Source organism: Plutella xylostella, chromosome 25, assembly GCF_932276165.1.
Source record: "Plutella xylostella chromosome 25, ilPluXylo3.1, whole genome shotgun sequence".
NCBI classification, from domain to species: Eukaryota; Metazoa; Arthropoda; class Insecta; order Lepidoptera; family Plutellidae; genus Plutella; species Plutella xylostella.
This window is the reverse complement of record NC_064005.1, coordinates 3873093-3900162: the sequence shown is the minus strand read 5'-3', so window position 1 is coordinate 3900162 and position 27070 is coordinate 3873093. Positions and strand designations below refer to the sequence as shown.

The window sequence follows — 27070 nt, the reverse complement described above, 5'->3', positions numbered from 1 at the left end:
CGCTTCGATGCGCTTCGACTCTGTACCAGTATAAATTGACCCTTAGTCTATGCTCACTATACTCAAATTCATGTTGTCTTGGTTGTTTTAAGCCGCGTACAGACCGGCCCAACGAACGCCAACGAACGGTTTTCGTTGACCTTCGTTGCTGCAATCTGCGCTGTATAATGTATGATAAATATCCATCGTTGGGATAACCGTTGGCGTTCGTTGGCCCGGTCTGTACGCAGCTTTATAGATGCTGCACTGCATGTTCACTTCATATCTAGATGTACTGGCCTGGATGACTACCAGGGTAGCAGGAGCTTCTCTTTGGGCTGGATCCACTTCTCTCAAATGCATTACACCTGTATCTCCAAGATAAAGGTGAGGGATTTATTTGTAGATACCTATATACCAACCTTACCAAATATAGGAGATTCCTTCCGCCTTTTTTTCTACTTCGATGAATGTTATGATAGGATTTGAAAATACAAGACAAAGACAATGATATTTTTTAAAAGGGCATTTTATTTGCAAAAATATATTTGATCTTATCATAACTCGATCGATCGACTCGGAACCTTTAGTTTATTAGTAGGTATCCCTGCCCCAACGTTTAGGCATCTCATCTGTACTGTTTCGTTGCTAAAAAGACCAGCTTATTTAAAAAATCCACCCCTTTAATAATTTCACTTATGTTTATTATACTGTCTTCTGTCTTAAATTAAATAGTCCTAGCGTTAATTACTCAGGACAACAAACTAGCAAGTTGAAGAGACAACCTATGAATAAAAAGATAAATTAAAGATTATCTCTTTGTAGTCCGAATTGCACTTCATTATTTTGTACATAAAAGTCCGGCCATAGCCGCCTAATTACTTAGACTTCGGTCTATTAAAAATGATAGCATTAGAAGTATTAGAACTGCAGTCTTTTCGCCAGCGAGCCTCCGTCGATGTTCTCTAGAAGCTTCCTCTTGAGCGAGGGTTTCTCCGTCTCCACCTTGGACAGGTTGGAGGGCATCGGCAGCTTGTTGCCGACCGACGGCGCGGGCTTATTGCTGAAACAACATTCTATTATCAAACTACTTTCCATATGATTGTATGAAAAAATGCACGGTCAGCTTCATAAGTAGCTATAAACTTTTGTAACTTCCGAAACTTCCTGCAGAACAAACTGTCAATGTTGCCCGTTTGAATTATAATGAATAGGCAGTTTGTGAGTTTCTCTTATCTACTCGGGTACTCTTGTTTGGCAGCTAGCATCACAACAGTAATAAATCTAGGGCAGAAAGAATTTCCCCTACAGTACTTAGGTCGGGTCTTGATGGATGTTGAGTGAAAGACGCATGTTATACGTATGTTCAATCACTAATTTATTTCTATAATTAATGGGTATTTAAATATGTGCATTACGTGCATGTAAAAGGTATTTCCGTATTGGTCAGCATTATTATTACTGACTAATACGGATGTATAATCTAATGTGTACGACTGTACGTGACAAACCGTACAATACACGCACCTGAAGTAGTTCATCTGCAGCGCTGCGGTGCAGTCGGCGCGGCGCGGCGGGAACAGCGCGAGCAGCCGCTCGAGCAGCAGGATGAGGTCGTCGGGGGCGGCTGAGAAGATGTGCCGCAGCTGCTGCGCCGGGAACTGCTTGAACTGCACGTAGTCCGGCAGCCCTTTGAGGCCCTGCAAGGTGGTTGTGGGCTTAGTTACCCCATTCCTTGGTAGATAATTGTTTTGAGACGAGATATTTGGCTTAAAAAGTTTGCGTGTGGGTATTCCAGTATGAAAAGAGCGCAGTCATAGGGAACTTTCAAATTATGCATATTAGTTCTCGAGTTTTAAAAATGGCGTAGGTATGCTTGTGCTGGAGCGGCCATCGGCACAATGGAAGACGTCACACTGCTGTTTCAGTCAAGTAATATTTTCTGTCTTTTTTGTTCCGAAAAACCGAAAAACTAATTCTAGCATTACAAACTTCACATGCTTAAATATCAGGTTCTACTTTCTACAGTGAGCTTACAAGAAATTCCAATTAGAAGCAAGCCTTCCTCCCAAATACCCATACAGTACAAAACACAAACCGGCCAATTCTCCTCATTGGGTGTTCCAAACACATGGAAGATCTTGGTGAGCTGGTCCAGATCAGACTCCCCGGGCAGGAAGGGCACTCGCAGCAGCAGCTCGGCTAGGATGCAGCCCACCGCCCACATGTCCACGCCAGTGCCATACTGACGCGCGCCGAATAACAGCTCTGGTGATCTATGGAAATGAGAGTAAAGTATGAATAAGTATCATGAATGTTGCTACAAATTTGAATTACTATAACTATGCCATGCATATTGATCAGGCTTTGACACTATTAACGTATTTTAAAGGTGCATGGTGAGGGGCATTGCGATAGGATGCACTCCAAATACCCTTATACTAATCCTTTTTTGCAAGATGGCTGCCATTATAGCAAACATAGGTCATTGTTTAACAACAACAAAATTACTGAAAAAGACATCATTCATTCAATAATTAGAGAAACTTATTTAATAAGGGTTGTTTGCATGTTTATTGCAATATATATTAATTTATACATATCTTACCTGTACCATCTGGTCACAACTTGATGTGTGTTTATTCTGGAGGGTGACCCAAAAGCCTTGGCAAGACCAAAGTCACCAATTTTGAGGATGCCTTCTCTGTTTATGAGCAAGTTGTTTGGCTTCAGATCTCTGTGCAATATCCAGTTCTGGTGTAAATATTCTAAACCTGCACAGATAACATGCTTTGGGCATTAAGTCCACCTTTTGTACACTTATAATTATGTCATATTTGTGCAATAAACTATTAAATAAATAAATAACATGTACTACTAAACATAACATCAACATTTAAAGGGTTAGGTAAGGCTAAGATGACCTTGATAGGCTGATTATAAGATTGGTAGTTGAAGCACTAGATGGCTACTAGGGAAAAAATATTATTATTAGAGGGATGGTGGCAATTGAAAAGTTGTGGTAAGGGACTAGGATTGATTCTAAATAATTTTTTTTAAATATTTGTTATATAATTACCTTTTAAAGTCATGATCATGTAAGCCTTAACATTTGCTGGGGTAAGTACAATATTAATATCCTTTATAATTATTTCCAAGTCCGTATCCATGAAGTCAAACACTAAAGATACATTAGATTTCTGTCCAAATACATCTGAAACAGAAGGCAGAGCATTGTTAGAATGAGATAGGTCTGCAAATACCTATCAATGAGAAATTGTGTTAATTTTTCAATAGCTAATGAGGGTAAATTGTTATTATACATTGAGTGGCAGACCTAATAGTCCAATAAGGTTGATATGTTGCAGCTCTTGCAGTAACTTGATCTCTCTCAAAGCCGTCCGGTTGATTCCATCCTGGGCCTCCAGTCGGGAGCCTATTTTAATCTTCTTGACAGCCACTATCTGTTCTGTCTTTACATCTCTAGCTTTGTATACCGTAGCAAACTGTAAAACAAAAAAGGTGAAGAATGTATGAACTTTGGTTTAAGGTTAGGATGATATTGTAGGTGTTAAGTATTGGCCATAATGTTATAAAATTAGACACAGATGTTTCTACGGGTTAAAACTAAATTAATTACCTGCCCTTCTCCTAGGAAATCTATTTTTTCATAGCGTGTAGTTGGCTCATCCATTTTAAAGTAGTTTTCTTCAATAACACAACACAGTTACAATAACATAGCTTTGACATAGATCATATCACAATTTTATTGATTCCCCTGGCTTATTATAACTGCGTTTATACGGATAATAAAGTATAAAATCATACAAAATTATGAAAAACCAACACGCTAAACGACGACAAATTTCAAATTTGACGTAAAGTTTTGTTTACAAAATTTAAAAAGTTTTGCTTTTGTCTGTGAACCACACACAGCCGAATGACGACACAGGCAGCAACTTGCGTTGCGAGAGCAAGTATGTAAGATACGAACCTAAGAATGGTAACACACAGAGTGCCTAGTTCATAGTGCCCACAGACTATAAAATATTGACACTGACAGACTTGAAGAATTGTCAATTTCAATTTCTTTTCACTAAAAGTGGTTGTGGTTGTTCATGTTTTCAATCTTCATTAATATTTTAATTAAAGTAGTTTTCCATTAAAATAATAGAAATTTATGAAATTCTACTGAAAAGTGTTACTCTGTTTTTGTTCCTAAATATACATACAACTACCAGAACTACTCAAACTTTCTAAGAACAACTGTAAATAAAAGTAAACAAAAACAATGCCGAAATTGGATGAAAGACCTAAAGTAATTATGGAAGAATTTAGAGTTAAGGTATGTTTTTAACCGTGTCAATCATATATTCCTATAGTAGGAATACGGAATACAAATTGAACTAACTTTTGCTAATTTAAAAGTATAACCTAAGATGTTGTTTTGAAAGCATGACATAACCTCTTTCAGAATGCACCTGATGATTATGGAATGGAAGATGAGAAATGGAACTTCAAAAAGTACAAGAAAAACTTCCGCATCGTTATTGTCCGTATGAACAATTTAGAAATGGAGTTTGACCTCATTGGCACTTATCCTGCATTTGCAAATGCCTTCCGTCGTCTGATGCTCAGTGAGGTGCCGAGCATGGCTATTGAAAAAGTAATGATAAAAAATAATACCTCGATTATCCAGGACGAGGTACTGGCACACAGACTGGGGTTGATACCACTCAAAGCTGACCCAAGGAATTTTGAATATCGTTCACCAGGTATTGCAAGCCACTTATTGAATTACAATAGAATACAATAATTGTATTTCATATTTTAAATTAAAATCATTGTATTTTAGATTAAATACTAGCTTTTGATTAATTAACTGATGATCAAAATTTGTGATTTACTGGTTTACAACCTTATTTTGACAAAGAAAGTTAAAATTCAACAATTTATTTAACAAATTTAATTGCAGATGCTACTGAAGGGACAGAATTTAACACATTGGAATACTCCCTGAAAGTGAAATGTACCAATAATCCTTCACAACCTAAGGATTCATTCAGAGCTGAGGATATGTATGAAAATCACAGTGGTTAGTATATTATTATTTAATACATAACAAAAGTAAAAATAAATAATGCACTTACTGATACTCCAAATGAAACATAGATGAAGGGCATAATTAAAAAATTATAGCATATACTTACTGTACCTAATAAAGATTTATTTATAATGAATTCCATTCTTTCACACAGTACATGGTATTTTTTCCGACAGTGTATTCAAAACAAATAAAGTGGCATCCCCTCGGCAACCAGTCATCAGTCTACAAGGAGGCGGACGTGGGGCCGGTACATGGAGACATCCTCATCTCCAAGATGCGGCCGGGACACGAGCTGGACCTCCACCTGGTGGCTGTCAAGGGCATCGGCAAGGACCATGCCAAGTTTTCACCTGTTGGTGAGTTTAACTGCTGTAACTGGAGATTTATAAGATGACAATTAAGATACTGAAGATGTACTAATTTAAACTATAGGTAGGTATGTACACTGGACTGCACAGAAACCAATTGGAGCACTGTCACACTAAAAGGGGTCAGCTTTCTGTGCAGGCTATGTTTAGGCTGTACTATTCTAAAAATGTTAGCCCATGGATTATGTGTGTATTCTTCAACACCATTTTATAAGACTGTATGTTTTAGGACTCTCAGGCATCTATTTATTATAGTAGTTAACTAAACTGTTACTCATAAACATAAATCCTTGCCTCAAAAAGCCCCTTACTAATTAACAAATCCTTCTTCTAGCGACGGCCTCCTACCGGCTCCTCCCAGACATCCAGATAACTCGTGAGGTGCGCGATGCGTCGGCCACGCTGCTGCAGCGCTGCTTCTCGCCCGGCGTCATCGACATCGACGGCGAGGGACGCGCCTTCGTGAAGGACGCACGCTACGACAGCTGCAGTCGCAATGTGTATAGATACGACGAGATCAAAGACGCAGTTGTGCTCAGTCGGATTAGGAATCATTTTATATGTGAGTCTTTTGAAATGTATGACATGTGTGGACAATGAACTTTTTCGTAAAATCCGGATGATATTGTGCTATATTGGGCTCATTGATCTGCCTATACTCCTAATAGATATAGTTTTGTATATTTTGGAACAACTCATTATTTTTATCCAATGCCTCAGTATCTCGATTCACTCATTTCAACATTTTGGTCCCAGGTTCAATACCAGGGTTCAACCATCTAGATTGATCAGAATAAAAAATCGGTATCGACTAATAAAAGTCAATAGTACCCTGTCCTTCCAAGATACAAGAAGAATCACTAAACAAGTGTGAAAAACGTAAACTCAATTCTAAACCTCACTAGTTTTTTCTTTGACAAACCTTACACGCAGCCTTGTGCTGGCACCTATTGACCTGCATCATTGTTTCAGTCAACGTGGAGTCGGTGGGCGCGCTGCCGCCGGCCGCCATCTTCATCGAGGCCGTCAAGATCCTGCGCGACAAGTGCAAGTCACTGCTGGAGGAACTCAATAACATTTAATATTTTTGAAAATAAATTATGAGGTAAAGACGATTGTTTTGTTTTTTATTTATTAGGGGATAGTTGATCCAATAGATCGAATCGTTCGCGAATTCAGTGTTTTATCAATATCGGTAAGTATCACTTATTTACTTACACTTATTTTTTACCTATGTGTTTATATGCGCGTGGCGCTTAATTTAGGTACTTAGAAGTTTTTTTCTGTAGGTAAGTCCGAAGATGGCTGATGGCTGGTTTCAGGGAAAATGAAGTTCGTAACGGCAGCAGAATAGCTACACAGATCGGTTTTTAGACATGATTTATTGATAGTTATGATTTAGAAATCTGATTCGCAAAAACTACTATAATCCGATTGAAGCGAAATAATTAGGTCACGTCAAACCGTCAAACATTCAGCGCCCTGAAGGACAACCATTTAGCCGCAAGCTCCCAAACACTGCAGATAAGATCAGACTCACTGAAGCAAGAAAACTGAGCGAAAGTATTTTGTCCGTCAATGGATATCTGTTGGTGCGACTGGTCGCTTATGCAACGCGGGGCGCGTGCGGCAGTCGTTAGCGCCGCCTCGGACCGACCGCATCAACAACATTACAGTGTGAAACCAGTGCCATTTTTACATAAACAAATAATTAGGAATAACTTTTATTTTTTTGTTGAAAAAAATATCGCTAAAATGTATTTTAGGAAAATTTTAATACTGTTTGTTTTCACATTCGTGTCAGAAAATCCAGGTGAGTGACCTATTGCTTTACTTAAGTACTTTACTTGCATCTTAATTTTAATGTAATATGCCCAATTAAGTAGTTTAGGCTAGATGGTGTACGTAACGGTCTCTCCGTACGCATCAGCAACAAGCTCGGTGCAGCTCTGATAATGCCGGCTATTGTATAATAGGTACGTATTTACTCCAATTTAATTAGGTAAACTTGTTACTTACATATTATTATTTAGGTATGTTATTTTATAGATACAGGTTCTTTTTTATTTACGTACCTATAGGTATAGTACCTACCTACATAAATATATGCAAACGATGAAGACCTAAATATTAACAAACTTGACGAAAATAGTGTGAACCCTGTAAATATGGAATTCAATAAAATGTAAGACATAACTTAGTATGTCACATAATAATATTATTATGTAGGTACTTGGAGGAAGCGGAAAGCTTTTATAAAGTCTACCTATATGTAACGTATCTGTCTCTACCCAACATGAGAGTAACAGTGGTCAACCGCAATTTTCTCAACTCAATGGTACGCCAACTCAACATAATCCTCCAAATATTTGTTATTTAATAACATTAGGTACCTATTAGGAAGTTGGAATTCATTCTATCAAATTTTCCCAAGGCGAGGTACTTACCTAGATTTTAAAGTGTGGTAAATGTGAGTTAAATAACCTTTAAAAAGAGTATGTATTGTAGTATTATGAATACATAAGTAACGTGTTATACGTATTCTTATAAGATTTAATATATCAACATAGTTTCGATGCATTTGGTAATCCCATAAGTCGCATTCGGAACGCATGTTGTTAATATTGATGGTATTTACGAAACCATAAGTTAAATGAATGCCTGTGTCGACCTTTGGCCTTGTCCCCTCCAGCTGCAGACCTATTAGAGACCTAACTGCTGATCCCTTCGCAATGTCTGATGAAACTGCTCGTCTAACCGCATCTAAACCGCGGAGATGGGGCAAAATGTACACAAGACTTGGATTATAGCCATATCATGTTAGAAATTGGAAGATCGTGTGTTCTGTATTGGCCGTTAAAAATTATGGATGCATCTCGAACCTATCAAAGAAATTTCAGCACGAATGTTAATTTTACAACTAAGTAGATTCGGTGTAAGTATACCTATTAGTTCGTTAGAAAACTTTCCTAATTCAGGTTTCTTACAGCGTATAATACCATCTCCAAATAGTAAATTATGTCAATGATATGCATTAGGATAAGTTAGTTTATAGTTTTTTAATAACGTATTTATAAGTAGGTACTGAAGTTCGAATGTCAGTTGGTATATTAAACACTTCTTTATTTAGCTTACACGCGAGCTTAGCATCGCATTTAAAAGATTTATATAGCCATCATATTTCGCATGGGATAGTGGATAAAGATAAAGATAAAAGATAAAATACTCTTTATTGCACACAAAAGAAACAGTATTACAAACATGAACAGAAAATAAATAGCACAATCGGCGGCCTTATTACTAAAAGTAATCTCTTCCAGACAACCAAATTGAAAGGACATAGAAATAATGAAAAAGGGTAGCGTGTGAAAATAAGAGATATTTATAAACTACATTAATATAAAGTATAAACGATATGTAAATACCTACATATAATAATATATAAAACCTACATAGTTAATAATAAATATATACCTATATATTCTATAATAATACATAAATATTATTAAAAATAAATAAATAAATAATTGCTGGTGCATTCTAATCAGGATAAGATAAATTTAAGTAGTGCTGTCGGAGCTTGTTTTTGAAGGATGGTAGAGAGGGTGCGAGTCTGATTTCAATGGGCAGATCGTTCCATAATTTAACAGCCTGAAATGTGAATGAGCCCTCATAAAACACAGTTGTGCAAGATGGAACATGAAGGCGAAGGTTATGAGATGATCGTAGTGAGCGGCTATGTGTAGAGCATCTCAACTCAAAACGCTCCTTAAGGTATGTTGGGGAACAAGGATGTACTTACCTATGTAGCTTTATGATGTTTAATAAATACATTAAGTAAGTATTCACTTTCTGAGCTTATTTAGTACAAACAAACAATCAAATCTTGCCTCTTTATCATGCTCTTTATAATACTAGTGTAGATAGATAGCAATCTCAGCTAAGGTGCTGGCATTTAGCGTAGCGTGTGTCACTGCATGTGTTAAACGGTACCTACAGCGGATTTAAGGAGATTTATCATAAAGTGCTATAACTATTGTTGTTTTACGCAGATAATTGGTTAGTAATTAGACATGAGCCCGCGGGGTCAAGGTTGCTGCGCGAAAATAATCCCAGTCGAGTGCGGCGCCGGTGCCGATTTCACAAACAAACGTTTGAGCAACGGCGTAATTAAAATTAGGGATGGTTCATTTACTTCATGTCTCTTATTGAAACGATTATATTTTTGTTTAGAAGACTTTAAATCAAGTGTATTCTACCTACCTACAAGAAAAGGGGCCTACCTATATAATGTTATTGGAAGCCTCTACAACTACGTATAGTGACCTATCCAGAAGTGTGTTTTGTTGTTTATCAACGTGATCAAGTGTTCTTTTGTGATTCATTTCATTACCTACCTTGACGTGATTATGAAATGTATGAATCATAATAATTATAATAACGCAACACGCTAAGTTTATGAAATAATAAAACCCAAAAGCTAGCTTTAGAGCTTTGCATTTTTTTTACGTCCAGTAATTATGCTCCAGATTGTACATTTTCGCAACACCGGCTCTCAATGATAAAGTGGTTAACCCAGTTGTTGGTGCAGTGACCTTCGGCTCCGACTGCAGCCTGCGACCCACAGCCAGTCCGCTTTGGTCAAATATTACGTGAATTATCCGCTTTCAATCACTTATTACCTCCGACTACTATCACTTTATGTCTGTTGGCGCACCGCAGATAGCAACCAATATATCTGATTTATATAGGTACTTACTAAGATTTTAGATACAGTATGTACGTCCTATATGTACCTATCTAGCTCGGTAGGTATATTAGGTAAGTATAGACCATCAAGTTATGAACGCCAAATAAAGTCAAATAGGTAGTTTAATATAGTTTGCTATAAACATAGAGTTATCAATATTCAAAAGCCATTACTCAGTCATGTAGTGATATCTGCTGTTGAAGCGCGCCCTCGGGCGCGGCGCGTCGTCGGGCAGGCGTGGGACGGCCCCCTCGACGCAGCACCCCTCCTCCCCCTCCACCCGCGGCCGCTGCGTCTCGTGCACCCGCGCCCGGGTGAAGTACCCGAAGTCCGGCCGTTGCACGCACATCTTATCCAGAACACACTTGTCCAACCCAGCTTGAGTGTTCCGGCATTGGCTCAAGCTGAAATCTCCGGAGCTTTTATCTATGCAGTTGGCGTACTGGGCGAACTCGTCCCTGCAGGTGGCCTTGAGGTGTTGGAAGAAGGTGAGCGTGCATGAGGTGACCTCCTTGCCGAGCGGCAGACAGGCGCGCGGGTCGCCGGTCTCCTGGCGACACAGCATGAACTCGTTGTTGACGCTCTCGCAGCGGAGACCGAGATGCGGCGCGGCGGCCATCAGGGTGGCGGTGGAAAGGTCCACCTCCTGCACCTCCAGCTCCTCGAACGTGGGGAGCTCTACCTTGTCTGTTATCACCATGTTGTTGAGAGATGTAATAAGGCCGTTATTCGAAGTAGTACCTAGTTGAAGATAACACAAAGTATGCTATAGATAATGAATGAAAGATAATATTTTTGTATTTTGAATAATATTTGTGTTTGAAGAACTTGACGCATCCGACCCTGACAAGTGACAATGACATGTGCATATGTACAGTGAAACTATAAAGTCCTGAAATTAATGTTTGAAGAACTAAAATTTTCAGGAGCCTGGCACCATTAGAAAAGAAACATAAAAGTCATAACAATTGTTTATGTCAATAGGCGGTTGGCTGTTTTTTTGAATTTTCTTATTAATTATAGGGATAATCTAGATAAAAGCAACAATTTACGCTTGGTTGCAATAAGGAAGATGAAGAAAAATATTCGTAGTCAAGCTAGTGAAGTTATTTATCGAGTTTTAATACAATGTTTAGCGGAACATCAAGCTGGACACATTTTGTCGAATTTGGAGGATGTTTACGCTCGTACAGCGTCTATGACGGGTGTGTAGCATTGTACAAATAGTAATAACTCATTTTTTATTAGTACCAACGCTTCATTTATCGATAAACCTAGGTTTAGAGCACAAGTCGAACATTGTTTACATACCACTGATTGTAGGTTTCATCTGGTTTCAGTTGAGTCAAACTTTAACATTTTGATACTTGAAGATATAATGTTTGTTTACTTACTAAATTCACATTGTTTGAATTTGGGGGGCATTGTGTAACTCAAAAAGATTTTTTTATTTTATTTTATAGTTATATCGGACCAGCGTGCCAAAGAGGGCAAAATATGGAATATTTCTAACTCCTGGAAGAAACAGAACTGGCCGTCCAAAAAGAGAAATTGATGTCTTTACTATGTGTGCCCTTCGTCAACAGATCCAGTTTTTTTATACAGTTGTAATAACGTTATCTAAATAAATATTTATTGGTTTCACTATTAGCCTTCATATTAACACCTTCTAGCTTGTATAAGAGCTTTTTTGTGGATGGTAAGTTGTGTTTAAATACATAAATAGGTAGGAAGTTAACAGGGAAAAATTTCAAGTATCAAAGTCAGTTATGTTTCGCTATATAGGGTTGCTACATGAAAGATAGCAGTGCCCTCATTTAATTTCAGGACTTTATAGTTTCACTGTAATAGCTGTATGCTGAACACAAAAGAGTAGAGATTAATGTTTTTGGAACTAAACAGATTTAAACCTGGCAATAAAAAAAAACTTGTGATTTGTGGTCTGTTTCTATGGTTTGAATGTCAAACTCGCCCTGTTCCTGTATAAACAAATCGAATTTTGCTTAATTTTGGAGTTTTGTGGATTGCTGAGTTTGTTCACGAAGTGAAAATGAATAAAACCATTCGCAGCGAAGCTAGACAGATTATTTACAGCGTTTACCTACGATGTTTGGCGGAGAATGAGGCTGGAGAAGTATTAGTCAATATATACGATGTTTATGAAAGAGCAGCGTTTTATACTGGTGAGTAGGTACTTAATTTCTAACCATTAACATACATTGCTTATATTTCTTGTAAAAAAGTACTGTTTTGATGTAATAGAATGCCTTTCAATGTGTATTTGTTATTCTTATAGAGGTTAGAAAATACTAGTGTCAAACGTTACATGACATCAGGGTCTGGATGCTAATGTTGTTAAAACATCAGGTCTAGATACTTTTTTACTAACCCCCGACTCAAACAGGGTATCGATAAGTTTTACAGCTGTAGGTGTCTATGTGTGTCGGTCTCTCCGTGTTAGAGTACCTATTGTAAAAATATGTGTAAGAATATGTAATGCCGAGTTGCAGAAAGGGACTTTAAGCTAATGTGTACATTAAATCTATGTCTGTCTCTTTCTGTCCGTATACTGTCAAAGCAAGGCAACAATACATTTAATGCCGACATTAAGTTAAAGATCCTTTCTGCAACTCAGTGTAAGAGTCGGTATAAATTCCCCAGACATAATAATTTGCAAGTCACTGCTTTTCTGACCAATTAAATAGTTTGTTGCAGGAAAATTGGTAAACACAGTTTTAGAAGAATTGCTGCCCCGGCCCGGTCAGTTCATTTGAACTTTTTCCTGAGCAAGAAAAAACTGTAATAAAATATCGATGTGTGATACTATCACTTTTCTCCTATAGTAATTACATAATGGGATAACCAACACGTGTTTCAGTGCAAAAAAACATTATGAAATACACAATGAAATAAAAGTTACAGTTGATTTGATTTAATGAAATTCATTCAAGACTGCCCCCCTCTCCCCTACTAATTAAATTAATAAACCTCCCCAAAAAGTGGCATTTTATAATTAGTAAATATTTGAAACATTTCTCGTTTTGATTTTTTCTGCTAAAGTATCGTGATACTTTTGTCCGTTTTCTATACTACACTCACGGGCAATGAAAAGGTTCCACTGAGAAAATCACCTAATTACTTCTAAACGGAAAATCCTAGCTTAACGCCGTCTTCTGCAACATTAAAGTACATTTAACAGAGCATCGGGATATTAACAACTAAAATCGGTAATATTTTGTTCCAGTTTTAAATATTTTATTTGAAAAAATTGGTTTCGTTTGCTGTCGGAATTTTGTGAGTGGAACTTTTTCATTGCCCGGCAGTGTATAATAGTGTGGCCACTTTCTTAGATTGCCACGCCCTCAATTATTCTCTACTCTTTTATGTTCAGCTATAATAGAAATAGACAATCAAACTTGAAGCGGGTTGTTTTGTTGTTCCATAAAGTAGAGACGGCGGCGACGTTTGTTAGTCGTTACACTGTTTACATGGTTGCCTACATGTTCCTACCTAGGTACTTTTATAGTTCACGTACAATCGATAGATACTTATCTATCCGTTTGGTTTTCTGTCTAGGTACTTTCTTATAATTATTTAATTCAAACACGTCAACAAGGTCATTACGCTCGCTCAAATCATAAGTTAGGTTCCTTCTATAAATACATAAACTTAAAATCATTATGTCGTTGTATGCAATACATCGCAACATTTCATGAACGCAATCAATCATTGCAGAGCCGGTGCCCAATTTAGTTTTTGCAACACCCGCCGATCTTTGCACTTCAAACAGTATAGTAACATTCCTACAGAAAGCACTTTCCTTTTAACACATACCTAGTAGGTAGGTAAATAACTAAGGGTAACTTACCTCTGCTTTGAATAAATTTACCTACGGAAGGTACCTACCTAAGGATATTTAAAATTAATTAAAAGTATTATTTTCCTAGAACTTCCTAAGCTGTATTTATTTTCATACAAAAGAATTCAACGCGCGCGTACTATGACTAAGTTTTTCTCCAACTATAAAAATAAGTAGGTACTTATTTATTTTATCGAATTCACGATCATCACATAAGTTTCATAATATTATCCGTCCTACCAGAAGGCACAGGAATCGATCGTCGCAAAAGTAATCTGAAGGGCTGGCACGGGGCGCATTTAAGACACGACAAAAGGTCTCCATCGCGCTCGCTCTTGAGGCTTACTTTTGCGGCGATCGATTCCTGTGACGTCACGATACCTACAACCCAATCAACACTTGCCATTTCCAGCTCACAGCCAATCAGTGTCGTGCCCGGCGGTGCGCACGACCAGCGGCTGGCTGGACCTGTTCCCGCTGCCGTGCAAGAAGCGCGCAGACTGCACGCCCATGGGCGCCAAGCATCTGTGCTGCAAGGGATTCTGCACCAAGGGCGTCAAGACTGCAGCGCCGATACGGTAGGTTTTTGCCTGCAAGACTTTAGCTTGGTTTCTTCGAAGCATGTCGTAAAAGAGCACTAAAGCTGGACTAGGGGTCACCGTGGTGATTATAGCCAGTCATGATTCGCTGAGTGCTCATGCAGGGTGCGCCGGGCGTATTTATACATAGGTATAAGGTACACTTGATACGTACTCTGAGAAGCTGTTTTCATGCACCCCAGCTTGGTTCGAGTTTATGGGTTAATTTTCTTTAGTTAAAAAAAAAAAAAAAGTTATTAGGATATTCTTTGGATTTGCGTACCGCTCTTTCTAATGCTGGAATTGCGTCTGGGGCAAACGATTTCGGAATCGGAGCTGCATGTAGAGTTGGCTATTGACTATCCAGTTGAAAGCCTTTGCTATTTGGATCGAATCATAACAATAGTTACTTATCATACACTTGCACGTGCAAGTCACATACAACAACGGACCATTTCACAAAGTGCATGTGATGTAATACTCGTAATAAGAGCTTTTCCGTGACGCAGTAACAGGCATGCGGCCTCTGCTAACCCAAATCAAATAGTGTGTAAAAATATTATAAAAATATGTAATACCTATTAAAAGTAGATAGGTATATATATATATATATACTACCACCTTTCCGGAAATGATTTTGGTGGTTGTAAAGAATACCTACTGACTTACCTAATTATTAAAAGATATGCACTAAAAGACAGGATGCATTAAATTAAATACTAAAAACTCCGGTCAGACTTTGGATTTCCCTGATTGCTCTTTTAGTATTTTAAAATTCCTTAAATATAGTTACAACAATATTTTTATACACAGGGAGTTTTATTAGTAATCAAGTCATGCCAATTAACGGAAATTATTTCCTTCAGAGTCTGTCTATTAATTTTTACATGGCCTACCTAATATAACTATGATTACAGACTGATGGATGGTTAAAATCTAGCCTGTATACTACTTATACTTTTCAATCTTTAAGACATTACATCTCTACCACCGCTTTGTACATAGGAATATGCATTTATTGCTTCCATTATCATTTTTCATTAAGTAGATGCCATAAGTAGTAACATATTATAATAGTTTAGTTACATAGCTCTAAGGAGTTAAAGTATGTTAGATATTTTTATTTAATTGTGCTTGTTTGGTTCTTACGGGGCGATTGCATGTAACAGTGTTTGCTTTATAATAATTCAAAGTTGCTCATACGTTTGTTAGGAATGCACTTAAGTACCTACCATATATTTTATTCACGTTTGTCACTAATCATTTCATTGTAGAACCACCGAACCGAGCAAGAGCGACGCATCACCACCGCCCGATAACCTCATACCAGTCATACCATTGAGTAGTTCGAGTAGCACCACCTCATCTACCACGACAACGACAACAACCACCACAACGACCCCCAAACCGACCACTACAACGACTACAACGACCCCCAGACCGACTACTACTACAACAACTACAACTACAACGACTCCCAAACCGACTACCACAACTACAACGACCCCCAGACCCAGCACGGAGGCGCCGCGGCCGTTCCTGCAGATCCTGCCGATACAGACCACGCAGGCCTCCGCGCCGAAGGCCGTCAGGGCTACGCCGCAGAAAGTTGGTGAGTCATTGCTGTCATTTTTTTATTTAAAGAAATGATTATTGACTGCTTCTTACTAACCCATATTCCTTAGAAAACTTCTATAGCCTAGTTACAATGTTTTTCAAATAAACTGATAGCCTCTTGGTAGGTACTTACTTGAGTAAAAAAATATTATATTTTAATCTTATTCTAATATTAATTTCAGTAACTAAGTACTTGCAATGATTTCGTTTATGGATGAAGTTATCTCTACTAACTCAAAAGCCAATAGGCTAGTGCTAAAGATAGATGGATAGCCCACCAGAACAATCATCTGATGTAGACTAAACTTCTATTTGTTGTTGGTTAGTTTTATAAATTGCAGCAATATTATACTATTTAATAATGAGTATGGATTTGGATTTTCCATTTATACGAAATAAAATATTATGTACAACTTAAACGATACTGTACCAAGTATTTCTCGGAAAATTACCAACAGTTACGGATCTCGAGATAGTTGCGAAATATGAAGCTCTTGCATGCATGATACTTATATTTAGCCGATAGTTTGTAGTAAAAGGGTACTTACTTAAGAAAGATAACTAAATATTTATGCAGTGGTAATAAATATCATGATATACAAATACATATATATCTATTGTTATTACGAGTAAGGTAGATAAGTATTAGGTATCATTGAAGAAGTTTTTTATACTAAGTAAGTATCTAAAATATCGATAATTATGATTACCTACGTAAAATTGATAGATATTTATAATATAGATTAATTATTAATTGCAATGAAACAACCGACCGTATAATTCGACTTGGCGCTTTATTACTGAAAACCATAGAGCACGACCATAGACTATAGAGGTGTTACCATAGAGTATAGAGGGCACGATGCAACGTGCCAGTGCTACGTCTACACAGAGTACACGACAAACACATCACTCCTCCACACTAATTTTGAAACCTGTTAACAAACAATAAGACAATAAAAATACAATTAAAAATAAGACTTATGCTAAAACTTATAACTAACATTTTTATTTCTGGGCCGTAAACACATACGAGGTGGCGATGTAGGTGTTAACGGCCGATCGGCCTGTCGTGGAGGTGTTAACGGCGGATCCAGTTGACCTGAGGTGTTCGGAACCGAAATCCCTCGCTCACACTCCACATGCCCCTCCTCCTCCACTATTTGTTCCACGGGCGGGTCGGCCACGACCGCGCTCGGCACAGGAGCCTCGGTCTGCACTGTTGGAGATGGTAAGGCCAACGGCATGGAAACAGACTGATACTGGGCGGAACTATTAGCAGTGACCGAGCTCTGTGGCGATGATGAAGGTTGACTTACATCTAAGTCACGGCTAGCATCTACACTCTTAAATAACTGATCGATATGTCTTACACATACTTCATTAATATCTAATATATATACACTGTACATTCTATTTCCTAAAATTTCCTTAACTATTCCCTTTTTCCAAAACCCTTTTCTGGAACTGTACCAACGTACCCAAACTGTATCACCCTCAGTAAATTTCCGTTTTGAAAGAGGTTGTTTATTTACACATGTTATCTTGTCCTCTTTAGGCAATATTAAGTCTAGCCGTGATCGTAAATTTCTTCCAAACATTAATTTCGCCGGAGACTCACCTGTAACACAGTGCTCTGTATTTCTGTATACAAATAAATAATCCAGCAGCCGTTCACAAATTATTGTCTGAGGTAGATTGTCACTAATAGCGCATTTAATCATTCTTTTGCAGATTCTAACAGCATTTTCAGCTTGTCCATTACTAGCTGGATGATAAATGGGTGACGTCATATACTTTATACCGTTGTTGGAACAAAATTCCCTGAATTGTGACGAGTTGATTTTGGCATCATTATCCGAAACTAGAGTATTACAAATTCCAAAAACTGAAAATAAATATTTCAGCTTTGAAATCAACGCGCTCGTAGCAGTGCCATTATTCATAAGCAAACATTCTACCCATTTTGAGTAGCTATCCACCACCACGAGGTACACACTCTGACCTAACGACATGTAGTTAATGTGCACGCGCTGCCAGGGGCCGGCGGGGCGCGGCCAGGGCGCGGGGGGCTCGCGCGGGGGCGCGGCGCGCACGCTCACGCACGTGCCGCACGCGCCGGCGCAGCGCTCGATGTCGGCGTCGATCACATCGCATCCCTGGCCACCACATCCGGGCACGAGCATTACACTTCATTTTAACTACACCCAGATGAGTGCTATGAAGCTCCACTAACATTCGTTCTCGTAACGATGACGGAATAATAACTTTATGACCTCGCAATAAGTATCCATTCTCGTATTGTAGGTCTGCTTTACATCTAAAGTAAGGTAGGACTGACTGACAACGTACTGAACGCGGCCATCCGTGTTGCATGTATTTGATGACAATTTTCAAGACTTCATCATTATCAGTGGCCCTTTTAATATCGTCTAACAACACGGCCGGTGTACTTTCGTCCAGGAATTTCAAAGAAGTGTACATGTCGAACTCTCTGTCACTATCAGAAACCGTTTCTGCAACCGGGGCGCGCGAAAAATAATCCGCTACTACGTTATTTGCACTTGATGTATACTGTATGACATAGTTATAGGCCGACAGAATAATCGCATATCTCTGCAAACGTAACGCCGTGGTTACCGATATGCCCGAATTTTGATTGAAAATCGACACTAAAGGCCTATGGTCGGTTTGTAAAATAAACGGGTCGCTGCGTCCGTATAGGTACTGATGGAACCTTTTCACACCGAAGATTATAGCCGTAGCCTCCTTTTGAATCTGGCTATAATTTCGTTCGCTAGCATTGAGAGACCGCGAGCCGTAGGCCAAAGGCCGCTCGGAGCCATCCTGCGCGCGCTGCAGCAGCACGGCGCCCAGCCCGTGCGGGCCCGCGTCCACCGCCAGCACCAGCTGCGCCGCGGGGTCGAAGTGCGCCAGCACGCGCTCGGACGCCAGCTCGCGCCGCACGGCCGCCACGGCCTGCCTCTGCCGCGCGCCCCACTGCCACGCCGCGCCCGCCTTCAACAGCTCGTGAAGTGGACTCATTACAGCCGACGCGTTTGGGATAAAATTCCTGTAATAATTTACAACGCCTAGAAAACGCTTGACCTCTGTGACATTTTTAGGCTCCGGAGCATTTAAAATAGCTTCAACCTTTTTAGGGCAAGTTTGTAGACCATTTTTGTCTATAACATAACCTAGGTAGGTTACACTGTCTTTGAAGAATTCGCACTTGTCTTTTTGTAAACGGAGACCCGAGCTATTCAATCTATGTAGTACCTCCCGTAGTCTGGCCAAGTGAGTAGTTTTATTAGGCCCCGTGATGCAAATGTCATCGTACCAGCAACTAACGCCTTCTATCCCGGATAGGACTGTCTCCATCGATTTCTGAAAGATAGCCGGCGCGCTGGCTAGGCCGTACACCATACGGGTGTATTTAAATAAACCTTTACTAGTATTAATAGTTGTAAGCTCTTGGGATGGTTCATTTAGAACATATTGATTGTACGCGTTTTTTAGGTCTAATTTTGTGTACTTCTCTCCACCTCCTAGTTTTGCGAACACTTCTTCAATGCGCGGTAATGGGTACTTATCGACTAAGAGGTCTTTGTTCAAGGTAACCGAGTAGTCCCCGGCTATCTTGACCTGTCCGTTTTCCTTCAGTACCGGCACAACAGGAGTCGCGTAGTTGGAGTGGTTGACTGGCACTAAAATACCTAAACTCACTAACCTATCAAGTTCCGCTTCAACTTTATCTTTTAAAGCGAATGGTACCGTGCGTGGCTTAAAAAACTTAGGTACGGCATTATCTTTCAATCGAAGGTCAACTTTAAATTTATTGAAAGTACCTAACTCATCGCGCCACAATTCAGGGTATTGTTCCAACAGCGTGCCTACCTCACCATCAGTGTAAATTTTATTTAAATTTGTAGTTAACACTAAGTTAAATGCGGACATGAAATTTCGACCCAGTAATGGCGGGCCGCCATTTTCCACTACAAATATCCTAATCGGTTTTGTCTGACCATTGTATGTAACATTCGTTTCAAAATAGCCCAGGGGAGAAATTTTATGCCCGGTATATAGACACATTGTTATGTTACAAGGCAGCAGTTTATACAATGAGAAGTTACTCTTATAGAAACTATCTGAAATTACAGTTGAGCCTGAACCAGAGTCGAGTTCCATAGTAACATACTGTTGTCCCACTATCAAGTCTAAAATAAGCGGTTTATTTGTCACGTACCTTATATTAAAGTTCTGGCATTCCTCACACCCCGAGTTATTATCGTCATCCTCAATATTGTTTATTCTTGAGTTCTTGTTAGTACACACTTTTCTTAAATGGCCCTTAGATCTACACTTTTGGCACTTGTAATTTTTAAAACGGCACGTATCTTCTGAGTGGTTCTTCATACCACACACCCTGCACCGGGTCTCTGAGCCCGGGGCGCCGCCGCCGCTGCCGCTGTCTCCCGCGCCTCCGCCGCCAGCGCGGCTCGAGCCGCCGCCGCCGCCGCTGTAGCCGCCGCCGCCGCCGCCGCGACGCGGGCCACCATCGCGCTGAGATTTAGCATCAAACGCAGCACGGTATATTGGTTCTTCCTTGATGACCAATTTATCAAATTGTTTCGCCTCCCTTGTACACTCCGCTTGCTGCGCCAACTCCAATGCCCGAGCAAATGTTAATCCTGTTGGATTTTGCTCAAACAATTTGTCGCGTTCGGGACCTGAGCCCAGGCCGAGGACGAAACGGTCCCTGAGGTTCGTCTCCAGGGCTGCGCCGAAGTCACAATAGCTTGCTAGACCTCTGAGTCGCGCCGCCCAGTCCCCTAAGCTTTCGCCTGCACTTCGAGTCGCCCCGTGAAACTTAGCCATGTCCACGAAGGAACATTGTCTAGGCTTGAAGTGAGCGTCGAGTAAAGCCACCAATTCCTCGTAGCTTAACTTATCCACATCGCTTGGATAAGCAAGATTTCGAACTAGCCGGTATGATTCATCGGAAAGATGCGTTATGAGAATGGCACTTTTACAGTCTTCTTCCACTTTGTTAACTTTCACAAATTGTACCAAGCGTCCTTTGAAAATGTCCCACTCGCACGATTTGTGGTCGAAGGTAGCCAAATTACCCAAAAACGCCATTGTTATCCGTTTTTGCAACACGTGAGTAGATTATCCTCGTTCGACAGTGATAGATATTTATAATATAGATTAATTATTAATTGCAATGAAACAACCGACCGTATAATTCGACTTGGCGCTTTATTACTGAAAACCATAGAGCACGACCATAGACTATAGAGGTGTTACCATAGAGTATAGAGGGCACGATGCAACGTGCCAGTGCTACGTCTACACAGAGTACACGACAAACACATCAAAAATACATAACAAAATTAGAGATATATTTTCGCGATAGGTAACGAGAGCAAGAAAAACAAGAAATTTTCATAATAACGACGTATAACTATAACTAGCTCCACTAACAAGTTTAATTACGGGCTCTTGCGTTTTGCGTATTTACCTACAAGTTTATTACGTGAATTACCGGCTGTATAGAACGAATGCTTTCTGAAGTCGAAGCATGGAGACTAGGTACTCCATAGCTATTAATTCTCAAATAAATGTTCCACTTACTGAAAACTGTGTAGAACTTATTTTTATCGCACGCGTTGATGTCTTTTATAAGAGAAAATTTACGTCTTGGAGAATAGAGTAAGTAGGTACTTTGTAGCGTAGGTGTCTAGACTGTCTAGGTTCCCCAAACTTCAAACTCCCGATATAAAGTCGCTTTGTGTTCTATGGAAAGAGCTGTTGGAGTTATCTTATAATGATATAATGGTTACATCAGAAATGGTTAAGTATAGATTAGGGAAAGTTCGACATAAGTTAGTTCTTAAAACATGTAAGCTGAAAGTGGCCTGTCAAAGAAAATGACCGTTAGAGTAGGTAGAGGAGAGAGAGGCATATCCAACACTAGACAGCGAAAAGCTGAAGATCAGCGTATTAAAAATGCCCTCAATCCGCAGGCAAGTCATCGTCATCGAAGCTGGTCTGCCCGAAGCCGGGTCAGGCGGCTGCACAGCTGTTCCCGCTGCCGTGTGAGAAGAGCTCGCAGTGCCGCGCCAGTGTGGGCGCCGACCAGGTGTGCTGCGAGCGGCGCTGCGTGCGCGGCGTGCCTGCGCCGAAGCCAACCACGCCCGCGCCGACGCATCAGCGTGAGATATACTTACTGCCCTTTTCTCTATATCTATAGGCTTCTGGCATTACATTTAAGTAGTTAACTACTTATACACCCATCTACTTATATTTCTGTTAAAATGTATGAGCTGATTTGGCAGTGGGTTGGTCAGCAGGCAGTGGCGGATTTACAAATTTGCCGCCAGTAGGCCATTAAATTTTTGCCGCCCCTACTGACTTCTGAAATTCAATTTGTTAGTTTAATCCCGTTATTAGTATGATTGTGAACTTAATGATGTGGATATTTCTAAGTCTATCTGTCACCAACTTCAAATGTTTCATCAAATCTTATTTAAGGTTCCGTACCTCAAAAGGAAAAAAGAAACCCTTATAGGATCACTTTGTTGTCCGGCTATCTTTTTCTCATAAACGGGTAAAAATATCAAAGCTGACATTTCGCAAAGATATACAAGGTGGGCTAAAAGTAATCACCCTATTGGAAATTGCTCTCATTTGTACAAATGGCCGCCAATTTCAAATTTGTTTTGATATTGGTGGACTAGACAAATGCAGAATACAAGTTGACAAGCCACGGAAGCCACACTTCCCAAGAACGCCAAATAATTTTGTATATTCAGTTTTCGGGTCGCCTTTTTTTTTCGTTTTATATGTAATTTTTCCCTGCAATATCGCCCGATTTAACCGTTTCAGACAGTTTTTGTGGGTGTTTTTTCAAGGCCCATGTTAATTTGAATAAGCCCGTGTCTCTGGAAGCCCTTAAGGACAACATTCGACACGAGTGCGAGAATCTCTCGCCCGAAGGTCTCGCTGAATTGATGAGAAATGCCATAAAAGGAGCCCGTAGGGCAATCAATTGTGACGGCGCTCATTTGGCCAATATCATCTTCTAGACTTTACCAATAAAATTTTAAATGTTCAAATAAACATAGTTAATAAAAAATCAGAATCGAAGTTTTTCATTTAGAAAAAAATTAGAGCCAATCAAGATAGGATGACTTCTTTTGATCCACCTTGTACAAATGTACGGCATCGACAAACTAGTAAAATAAATTAATGAAAAAAAAAAATGTTACCTTCCATACATGTAAAATGGGGATGATTTTTTTTGTTGGTGTAAGGTATTGCACAGGTCTTTCAAAAATATCAAAGGTCTTCTCAAACCATTTTTTTATTCAGTGACTGGTTTGCGAAATATTAAGCTTCAAACTGCGAATTCTTGGTAGACTCAAGTGACTGTTTGGTCCAAAAATATCACTGATGTACTTAGTACATGTGACAAAATTCCACATTATCCACATAACTACCATTACAGCCGTTTCCAGTTTCTCCAAATTCGAAAGTATTCCCGCCGCTCTATTCCGGGTTTTGCCATTCCCGATTTCACTCATTTATTTAAGCCAGCGTTGTGTCGAGTTTACAAAAAATTCCTGTAGCAGCATGAAAAAGCGTCAATCTTGGCTAGTTTAAGACGTGACATAAGTTATGCATCGCGCTCACTCACATCGCGCAGGCTCAAGAGCGAGCGCGACGACGTCGAACTTATGTCACGACTTAAATGCGCCCCGTACTAGCCCTCCTGAGCATGATTTAGCAGCCATAGTTGCCACTAAATTCAAAGAATATAGGTACCTACATACTGATTATATGACAGTGCGTTTATTTATATGTAGATACGTGTACACACGTAAATTTATATTTAAAAAAAACTGTAAAATAAAAAATCCTAAATTTGCCGCCCCTCTAAATCTGCCGCCCTAGGCACTGGCCTTTTTGGCCTATAGGTAAATCCGCCACTGTCAGCAGGGAACCTATCTACAAAAAGTACCAAGTTCTAGAGTAGGTAGGTAGTCTATGTAGACTTAGAAGAGCGCATCCATACCAACATCGATCATTCTTACAGACATCTGTTAGCGGCCGACAAGTTCATTTACTTCTATGTGCCGAATGACTTTGGATTGGCCAAAAACTAACGAATGTTCATAGGCGAACGACTAAAGAATACCTAAGTTGATATCATGTAGTTTTATCTTGGCAGGATGTAGGTAGTTTAGTAACTAGCATTACCTAAATGTTTATCCATATTTAGAGCGGCGTCAAGCAACTGACAAGCAGTTCTACTTCCAATAAGGAAATGTCGACTTGTGCTGTGCACTAATCATACACATTTCATTTCATGCATCGCGCTTTTATTGCTGTGGTTAGCTAACGGACATAAAATGTAACTTCAATGCTACAAAGAAATCATCTCCCATGTATTGTATCATTTAGTTTAGGGTGTTTCACAACATAACTAACTACACTACACGGTCGTCATGCACAGAATGTATGCAAGAAGAGTATTCCATATCTGCAACGCTTGACGCTGCTAAGAAGTAATCATTATAAGAACATTAGGCATCCACCTTTACTGACACAATGGTTAACTTTGCTGAGACCTGGTTATGTTACCTATATTTTTTCCGTTGCAAAGTTAGCGTTGTCGTCCTCTACCTTCCTTCCTTCCTCGACAAAGTAAGTAGAATACTTACCAAAAGCCGTAACCGGAAAACATGTATGTTTTACCCAACAGCCCTCCTAGGAGTGATCCCGCGCGACTGCCCATCCGAGCCGCTCGGCGAGCTGTTATTCGAGCTGCAGACGTGCAAGTCCGACGCGGACTGCTGGCCGCGCGTGTGCTGTCCCGACGGGAACAAGTCCTACTGCCGCACCGCCAAGGCCAGGCTGGACCTCGTGCCGGTCGCCAGGCAAATTGACGGACGTAAGTTCGAATGATGTTATTATTCTGAGCGTTCAAGTTTGAGTTGTAGGTTAGTTAAATCTAGATGGCGCTAGAAGTAAAAATAGTTGCATTCAATTAAGTGTAGATGGCGCTCTTAATTCAATTAAATAGTACTAAATGCCAAATTTAGATGGCGTTACTACCTATATAATTTAACAAATATTTTATTGCAGCGGTGAGAATGTTAGAAAAGTACGTGCAATGTACGGCGCCGCCGCAATACGACCTGTTCCCGCAGACGTGCAGCTCGTCAGTGGACTGCTTCCCCAACTTGTGTTGTGCTGAAGGCGGCAAGAAGCACTGCCGGCCGCCACAGAGGAGCTTGCTGGCTCTGCTTGCCGGAGTCTCTCAGGTGAGACAAGTGCAATGGCTATGGTTATTATACTCACCCTTAATAGAGCAAAACGCAATCTCTGATTATTATAAATTCTCACTCTTGGTAGACCAGTGGTCAATGGAGGGTCTCCAAGTGATGTATCATGGCTGGCAATCACTTGAACATGGACATCCGAAGTATGCCAGTGTGACAGCCATACACCACACCACTTCATTTAGAATGAAATACCTGACTGAACTAATTAATTATATATATTTTTTACAGAGATTTGGATCAACGATAGGCAACCTGCGACAGGCACAAGCAAACCAGAATAAAGTATAGCTGATATGTACCTAAGATGTGATGAAATTGTTTTTATACTTTTGTACTTAGCCAATAAATTAAAATGTTACTGAAGTCGTTTTGTATGATTTCTGTTCATCCTCTTAGAAGTGTTGTAGTCTAAATAAAAAATATTAAATTGGATTTAAAAGCTTTATTGGTTTAGTCTTACATTAAGAAAACAGCCAGCTGCGTGGCACCTTAGTCCAGCTGAAAATAAAGAAAAATATGATACATTCTGAGGGCAAAAATACAGTTAAATGGTGTTGAAAGGAAGTTAGATGTTGGTTTAACTATCATCAGCCTGTAATCATCTAATGCTGGACATCTCTCGCATAAATAGTTAAGACACAGCACAGTAGATTTTTGTTTCACAGATATAAAATTTAACTAATGGAAATATGGCATATCACTCTCAATTTGGATTTCCGCCGACACATATTAACAAAACTATAACACACATACTGTTGCTGTCGTACAAGAAAGGCATCATATTCCACAAATATCTAGGTACACCTCTTTAAAAAGAAATAGACTATGCAGTTTATTATCTAGGTACTTTAAGTGAAAAGGCTTTGATACCTCCTGAAGCCGGAGGTCACTAGGTATGCCATTAGTTCGGAACATAATCCTCGGGTGAGTGTTGTTGAGTAAACTCAAATAGTACTTTACCTTCTTGAATCCAATGTCATTCGCGTATTCCCTGAAGCACTGTCTGCAGATGTTCAGACCGTACTTGCGGATGAGACCGTGGCGGTTGGAGCAGGCGCGGCTGAAATGATACAACACACGTGTTTCAAACCACTTTTACAGACCTTGCAGGTTATGTCGCGATGAGTAAGTAAATCGTGAACTAAACTTACCATGACCGGGAGCCCTGTCCGTATTTACGGGGGTGAGAATACCAGATGTTGGCGTGACCCATTTTGTATGGTTATTTATTTTCGCTGCAAAGCGACGAGAAAACACGTCCAAGATGGCGAGCGTTTTTCAACCGGAAGAAAGATTTGACTTTTGATTTGACAGTTCACAAAACTGACGTGACATTTCATGATCGTTCAGAAATAATCGTAAAAAGATCATAGTAACCTCAGAATAATAACGATTAATAATCTTTTAACTATATAAATAGATTTGGAAAAAATAAAGAGTACAAGTAACTACTTTTTTT

At 39.6% G+C, this 27070-nt stretch overlaps 5 protein-coding genes across 5 annotated transcripts; 2 read left to right on the top strand and 3 right to left on the bottom strand.

Annotated features, from left to right (window-relative positions):
* Nucleotides 1–486: 486 nt before the first annotated feature.
* On the bottom strand, nt 487–3865 carry LOC105382385 (cyclin-dependent kinase 7). The gene is made up of 7 exons (XM_038107610.2): nt 3620–3865; nt 3317–3485; nt 3059–3193; nt 2588–2753; nt 2078–2255; nt 1507–1679; nt 487–1042 (listed from the first exon to the last, which is right to left on the bottom strand). Exons 1-7 carry the CDS (start codon nt 3671–3673, stop codon nt 901–903), a joined length of 1017 nt encoding a protein of 338 aa, XP_037963538.2. The 5' UTR covers nt 3674–3865; the 3' UTR covers nt 487–900.
* Nucleotides 3866–4095: 230 nt separating this feature from the next.
* On the top strand, nt 4096–6566 carry LOC105382386 (DNA-directed RNA polymerases I and III subunit RPAC1). Its single transcript, XM_011552262.3, has 6 exons — nt 4096–4324; nt 4454–4754; nt 4955–5074; nt 5260–5442; nt 5789–6016; nt 6427–6566. Exons 1-6 carry the CDS (start codon nt 4271–4273, stop codon nt 6534–6536), a joined length of 996 nt encoding a protein of 331 aa, XP_011550564.1. The 5' UTR covers nt 4096–4270; the 3' UTR covers nt 6537–6566.
* A 387-nt stretch (nt 6567–6953) lies between these two features.
* Nucleotides 6954–25974, top strand: LOC105382389 (mucin-5AC). The gene is made up of 7 exons (XM_011552263.3): nt 6954–7267; nt 14476–14641; nt 15916–16253; nt 22288–22476; nt 25029–25217; nt 25412–25590; nt 25840–25974. Exons 1-7 carry the CDS (start codon nt 7033–7035, stop codon nt 25897–25899), a joined length of 1356 nt encoding a protein of 451 aa, XP_011550565.3. The 5' UTR covers nt 6954–7032; the 3' UTR covers nt 25900–25974.
* Nucleotides 10329–11053, bottom strand: LOC105382388 (NADH dehydrogenase [ubiquinone] 1 alpha subcomplex subunit 8). Its single transcript, XM_038107604.2, has one exon. It carries the CDS (start codon nt 10902–10904, stop codon nt 10374–10376), a length of 531 nt encoding a protein of 176 aa, XP_037963532.2. The 5' UTR covers nt 10905–11053; the 3' UTR covers nt 10329–10373.
* Nucleotides 25975–26038: 64 nt separating the features above from the next.
* LOC105382390 (40S ribosomal protein S29-like) lies at nt 26039–26923 on the bottom strand. Its single transcript, XM_011552265.3, has 3 exons — nt 26763–26923; nt 26572–26671; nt 26039–26109 (listed from the first exon to the last, which is right to left on the bottom strand). Exons 1-3 carry the CDS (start codon nt 26822–26824, stop codon nt 26101–26103), a joined length of 171 nt encoding a protein of 56 aa, XP_011550567.1. The 5' UTR covers nt 26825–26923; the 3' UTR covers nt 26039–26100.
* Between the last annotated feature and the right edge of the window lie 147 nt (nt 26924–27070).